A 7,193-nucleotide genomic window follows, 5' to 3' on the forward strand; every position below is an offset into this window, starting at 1 on the left:
CTCAGGTGTGAACGCTTTACCCCAAAGTTTGGTGTCATCAGCAAATTTGGCCAGTCTGCTTTTGATACCAATGTCCACATCATTAAATGAAGATGTTGAAAAGAAAAGGCCCAAGGACGGAACCTTGGGGGACCCCAGTGGTCACAGCGCACCACAATGATTGACTTCCATCAACTATCACTCTCTGGGTCTGACCTCAGAGCCAATTCCAAGGCTACAGTCGGCCAGTTTTTCTATGAGATGATTATGGGATACCAAATCGAAGATATATGACATCTGTCTCTTCTTCCTTGTCCCAGTGGTATGTCACCTGGTTGTAGAAGGAGATGAGATTGGTCAGGCAAGACCTACCCGCAAGAAACCCATGTTGGCTATCCCTCAAGATGTTGCCATCAGTCAGTTTGTCAAAAATAGTCTGTTTGATCATTTTTTCCAAGTTCTTCCCCGGGACAGAGGTCAGGCTGATGGGCCTGTAGTTCCCCAGATCTTTTCTCTCTTTCTTGAAGACAGGCACCACATTGGCCTTCTTCCAATCTTTGGGCCCTTCACCTGAGCACCATGAGTTCTCGAAGTGGCTGTCCTAGTGGATGAGCTATGATGCTTGCCAGCTCCTTAACTGTCTAGGCCAGCTGACTTGAAGGTGTCCAGCCTCTCAAAGTGTTCCTTCACATGGTCTACATTGATGAAGGGTAACAGTTCTCCCTCATGCTGTCTGTCCCGTACCATATTGAGCAGGGCCATCCCTTGGGGCTGGTGAAAAACCGACACAAAATACCCATTAAGCAGGTTGGCTTTTCCCTGGGTGTCAGTTGTCCCATATGGTTTAGCAGGGGTCCAATGTTACCCTTGCTTTTCCTCCAGCTCCCCACATATCTAAAAAAGGACTTTTTATTGTCCTTGATACATGTAGCCAGTTGGAGTTCAGCTGCAGTCTTGGCTTTCCTGCTTCACTCCCTACAGGTCCGGACCAGTGCAGAATAGCCCTCCTTTGGGGTGGATCCAGCCTTCCATCCTTTGTAGGTCTTTCTTTTTAGATGCATGAGGTCCACTAGTTCCCTGCAGAGCCAAGAGGGCTGCTGTGCCCTTTGGCTGCCTTTCCTCCGAGACAGGATAGAAATTGCCTGTGCTTCCAGGATTGCTTCCTTGAGGAGCAACCACTCATCCTGAACTCCCCTGCCCTTCAGGTCATGGTCCCTTAGGGCCTTGCCAACAAGTCTCCTGACCTTGTCAAAGTCAGCTTTCCTGAAGTTGAGGACTTCTGCATTGCTGACTGACTTGCCAGCTTTACAGCAGATACTGAAGGTAATCAGCTCATAGTCACTGTCTCCCAGCTTCCCTTTGATTATTAAGTCATCCCCTGTTGCCAGTACCAGGTCAAGCAGCGCTTTGCCTCTCATCGGTCCATAAAGTTCTTGAGTCAGATAGAGCTCATCTACACACTAGGAAGCTTTGCAACCATTCGGATTTGGCCGAGTGCTCTTCCCACAAGAAGTCTGGGTAGTTGAAGTCTCCCATAACAACCATGCACCAGGAGCATGCAGCCTCAGCCAGTTCCCTGGTGAATTCCTGATCAATCTCTTGATTCTGGCTAGAAGGTCTGTAGTAGACTCCCACCATTGTCTCCCCTGTGCCATGTTCACCATAGATTTTAACGCAGAGAGTCTCCAGTCGTCCACCCTGGGTGTCAATGTCGGCTTGCAGGGACGTGTAGCTTTCCAGGACAGAGAAAACTACACCCCCACCCCTTTTGTCCACACGATCTCTCCTGTACAAGGTACAGTCGTCTGTACCTGTGGCCCAGTCATAGGTGGAATCCCACCAGGTTCCCGTTATACCTATGAGATCAGAGTCATTCTTGTTTAGCAGGAGGACCAGTTCCTCCTGTTTATTGGAAGCACAAGTTTCAGTAGCTCTTCCCTTTCCTTGGTTCATCAAGCCTTTGCCCAAACTCCTACTAGAAGCACCTTCCACAAACTGTGGACACTTGTAAAACTGAAACATTCACTACTGTGTATTCAAAATGGCATTCAGCTGCTTATAGTAAGTATCAGTGTCTGTACAATCTTAATCAGGTCTGCCTCCAAAACAATCCTCTCACACTGAAAGGAACCCCATAAACAGCAAAGAAAAGGATGTTTCATATTGTATCAACAAAAAAATACAGCTCAGTAAATACCAAGTTCATGTGTACAATTTCACGTAATATCTTGATGACTCCCTTACCTCTCCATTGAATTGCTTGTCTAGGTAGTAATCAGGGCAATTCTGAGAGTCCTCTCATCTAATTAAAACTGGACTGATTCTACAAAGACCTTCTGAATACCTTCCAAGAAGTAACTAGCCAGTGTGCATTTACAAATTAAGGTAATTCTTTTTAGGAACACTCAACAACATGACACCACACTATAGACAGCTTTAATAAAAGTTCTGAGTCCACTGAATTATCATCTTATCACTCCTTGTCTATCAGCTGTGTTTACTGGTGCAGCCCTTTGAAAATACAATTTCCCACTACCTCTCAGAAATATATATTTTTATTATTAATCATAAAGGCACCAAGGCACATATGGAATGTAAACTTTTTTCCTCGCCTAATGCACTTTGCCTTTGGAATTAGTGCCATACATCATGCAGCTTACAGACATTTTTTTTTTTAACATATCATTACTACTAGTGCCGGAACATGTGATGAATAATGTACTGTTGTGGCATGTAGGGTTAATGTACTGACATTTTGCCCCTGGTAGACTAGGTTGAAATCCTAGTTTTGTCTTAAAAAATAAGCAAGCAAGCATTATGGTTTTGTCCCTGTTCAAGTGCATCAGAAAAATCATCTGCAAAACTGACAGTCAACTCAGAGAAGAGTAGGGGCGTTTCAAATGAGAATTTTACTACATTAACAGAGCTTTGTATCCACTTATGCAAAAACAGGGCTCTAATCTCTCAACATAACATGGGGGGGAAGGAAGGGGGAGAGAAAACTTTTTTTTTTGTATTTGAAATTCTCCATTAGCAAATAAACTCTTAATGAAAGTAGAGAAGAGACTCGCTTGGAGTAATTTTAAAAATATATAAACAAACAGAAGCACTCTCTCCTAAAAGCTTTATAACATTTACATCAATATAAGGAAGGCTTCTGTTACCTAGAATGTGCTTTTCTCACCCTCACCTTGCAACCATTATTCACATACACAAAATTGTATTGGAGTAAACTCAAATGGCTTCTCTTACATACAATCCTATATATATATATATATATATATTTATAAAATCCTTTATACCACACATCAACAAACACTTAAAATTAGGAGTATCAATTGCCAGCTAACAAGAGAAAGCAGCTTCCAAGGTGAACTTATGGGAAAATAAATGACTGACAGGAAAACAGTATAGATTCCAGACAGATGTGGATATATGTGAAATAGAAGGCTGAGCATCCCCAACTGTGGAAAGCAAACAAAGTAAAAGGTGGGAAATAAAATCTTTGAAGACTAGAGGTAAATGAGAAAGCAAGAGAACAGGTGGATAAAAGCTGAAGTAAAACAGAGCATGTTCATGTTAATTATTTTGAATGTGATTTATGGGCATCTCTCAAGCCAGTGATAGTGAGAAAAGACAGATGGAAGATGGCTTGTCATTAAGGAACAGAGCTGGAAATTAGGGGCACCTGTACACACCATGGCGTTTAATCCTCATTAAATTAAATAGGTTTATAACATTTAAACTAGTTTATTTTGGAGTGTTGCATCACTGTTTGCACACACTACATTTTCAAACTAATTAAGCTTTGGAGCGTCACAACAGTGTTTGCACACGCTTGGTTTTTGAACGAATTAAGTCCAGCCCCTGACTGGTGCTGCAGGACAGCAGGATGGTCCGGATCTGCCCCACCCCAACCCAGAGCCCCCCAGTCCATGCTGTACTATGCAGCTGTGGAAGCATAGAGCTGGCACACGCCACAAGAAAAAAAAAGAGGAAGCAATTTGAAAGCAGAAACAATACAAAGGGGTGAACTACAAAAAGTTGCAGCGTCATCTGATAGACAAAGAGGTTCTTTACACATCTTTGAGTGCCTTTGTATTTGCAAGCAAAAAATCCATGGGCGCGAACCTTTAATTCGTGGTGAGCCAAAGAAAACTACTTCCAAGGAGTTTTACTTTAATGCCAGAAAGATTTTTAAAGCATCCCGAAAACCTGCTCAAGAAAGGGCAAAAAATGTGGCATGTGCAAAGGTCCTAGAAGATTTGCATTCAATTCTGTCCTCTGCCACAGGTTTCCTGGGTGATTTTGAGCAAACCACTTGATCTGTACCTGATTAATAGTACATCTTTATCTCACAGAGCTACTGTGGGAATAAACCCATAAATACTCAGGAAATGCTCAAGCACTGTGGTGATAAGAACAATATGCATATTAAACAGAAAGTCAATAGCAAGATCCAACATCTTACAGTAAAAATGGTACACTGGCTAAAGAATTCTGAACCCCCTAAACTTTAAGAGGGTATTGCAGATATTTACAAAGACTTCTAAAGAAAGAAGAACATGCAAACTGGAAAGGAAAAAGAAAAGAGTAACTTAAGCCAAAAAATGAACACAGACATTTTCTTGTAAAATGTTAAATGAATATGGGAAAGCCCTACCGTGCCTTTGTGGCTTCCTTCTTTTTATTTGTTCAAAACAATCCTTCAAAAAGAGCATTTTTAATATTTTTAAAGGTCTAGAGCACTAAGTTGTATACAAATCATTTGCATTTCTTAACACAAATATCAATTATTTTTATTTTATTGTACAATAATGCTCAACTATGAGTAAGGCACCACTGTGCTACACATAATACATACGCTTAGTAAGGGACTACTACCTGTGTCCCAAGGAACTTAAAATCTGAATGGACAAAGACAGACAAAGGGCCAGAGGAAAGGGAACTAAGGTACAGAGGGATTAAGTGACCCGCTCATCATCACATTGGCAGAGCTGGACACTAAACCCAGCTCTTCTGAGAGTCAGTCCAGTGCCTTAGCCTCAAGATTACCATTTCAATTTTTAATACTTCCTCTTTGCCTTTGAAATCCTAAGGGCTAGATGAAGAGCATATTGTCAGTTTATGTTCCTTCAGTTTTACTCAGAAGTTCATGCACCCTTCCTTTTAAGTCTATCCTTCCTCTATTTCCTTCAGCCCGATTTGAAAAAAATTCAGACTCTAAAATCAGCATAAGATTTGGCCTGTTTTGGACCTGCAGGATGAGGCCTCTTGGGTGCTGAAATGACAGTATACAAACGAGTCTTTCCACCAACTTACAATTCTGTTGGTGAAGTTACTGAAGTCCTTCACTAAGATATGTTTGATCATCTCTGGCTCAGACACCACCATGTATGTACGACGGCCAATGTAGTACCTACAAATAAGGTAGAGAATTGTATCAATAGTTATAGCCAACAGATGATGAATAGCCACCTTCCCCAAGATGCTATAGTAGCTCAAATATGTTCCTATAAATAAATCAAAATAGTTTTCCATTCCCTTTGATAGCTTAGTATCTCCTGCAACTCTCTCTCCCTAAAAAAGAAAAAGCTGTCAAGTCACTGGTGTTTTATATAACCAATGTATATGTTTGAGTAGTTTTTTCCCTAATTATTTTCATTACTCACTAAAATCCAATCCTGTAATTTTGTAAAAACCTGATTAGAGGAGGTTAAAATCCTGGGGTTTTTACATGTGCGCCGGGGGTGGGATTTAATTAAAGCACCCTCAGTGTCTCCTGTATCAGTGTCCCTGCACTTCAAAATGGTGGCAGAAGTGCTTGAACTAAAGCTCATACATTTAGTTAAAGAACTCCCGCTGCCATTTTAAAGCATAGGGATGCTGATACATGAGAGACAGAGGCTGGCTGGAGCACACTAATTAGCATGCTCCAGCAGACTTGATTAATCGAGTCTGCTCTGACACACTGTAATTACAGCACATCAGAGCAGCCTCCTAGCACATCTACAGGCACCCATGGGTGGTATAAATGTGTGAATTCCTCTCCACAGTGAAACACCTAAACATCTCCAAACCTGTGCATCACTAGTTTGCAATTGTTGCAGAAAGACTAAAGAACAAATGGCCCTGAACACTAACCTTTCTTTACATTCCTTCCCAAACATGGGTCTGTCCAGGTGAAATATAGAGCATCCTGGCACAGAAGCAAAAGCACACCTTGCAATTCTGTCGTGTGTTGTCTTTGGTGGCAAGAGGGGTTTGGACCCCCAAATATATGATTCAAGCATTTTCAGAGGGACCAAATTCACTTTGACACAAAGCAAACCGGAATCATAATATATTTAATTTCAAATGTATGTACACTAAATATCAATCCTTATGATATCAGACCCACTTCACTGTTTCTGGGACTTCGTCCTTCAAATGATTCATTAATTGAATCGCAGCTGGCATTAACAGCTGGCAATAAAGTTTCCAGCCATTCTCTCTCTTGTATCATATAAAATAATTAATCCCATTAAAAGTGTGAGTGTCTATGTGTGTGTGTGTGTGTGTGTGTGTGGCAGGGGGGTAGATGGGGCCAGGAGGAAAAAAGAATGGGACAGAGTATAAGCAGTAAATCCAGTAATGTATCCAAAACACTCCAAAGTGTCTAAAATTGCTTTTATGCAAGGTTCTGTGCTGTTAATCTGCCTGTGAGACAAACATGTTTAACAGTAGATTATATTTAAGGGTGAAGGAAAAGCCATAATATATTAAGTGTTCCCCTCAAGGCTCCTTCCTGCTTTCACAAACCCCATGTTTACTGCAACATTCTTCCTAATCTTTGCTTCTTTCTGTTAGGAAAGAAGTTGGAAAGCACTCTGGAAAACTCAATTCCACACATTACAGTAATGAACTCCTCATTCTCTTCTTCCATCTTAAAAAAGAAAAAAAAGCAAAGCAGGAGGGATGAGGGGAGCTGAGTACAAAACAATGTATGAACTACTCTGTTTGGTCAACACGAGTCCTGATCCTTCAGAAACATCAGCATATACTGAACTTTAAGTACATGAGTCACCATATGCCCAAAGTCTTTACAAGATCAGAGCCTTGTTCTCAAAACCAAGAGGATGTTTCCCTACCAGTATTTGTTTGTTTTCTAGCTGTCTAATAGGATAAAAACTCTGAAACAATAATCTTCTTAAATAAAATACACAGACTTCCCC

General features: G+C 41.1%; 1 protein-coding gene across 1 annotated transcript in view; it reads right to left on the reverse strand.

Moving 5' to 3' along the window:
* Window positions 1-7,193, reverse strand: part of TBXAS1 (thromboxane A synthase 1) — a 554,439-nt gene that overhangs the window by 340,537 nt on the left and 206,709 nt on the right. The window contains exon 5 of the mRNA XM_019515381.1: window positions 5,302-5,398. Within this exon, the coding sequence (XP_019370926.1) occupies window positions 5,302-5,398 (97 nt within the window). The remainder of the gene's footprint in view (window positions 1-5,301; window positions 5,399-7,193) is intronic.

The sequence above is a fragment of the Gavialis gangeticus genome, unplaced genomic scaffold (genome assembly GCF_001723915.1).
Source record: "Gavialis gangeticus isolate Ggan-Ray unplaced genomic scaffold, GavGan_comp1, whole genome shotgun sequence".
Classification (NCBI taxonomy): domain Eukaryota; kingdom Metazoa; phylum Chordata; order Crocodylia; family Gavialidae; genus Gavialis; species Gavialis gangeticus.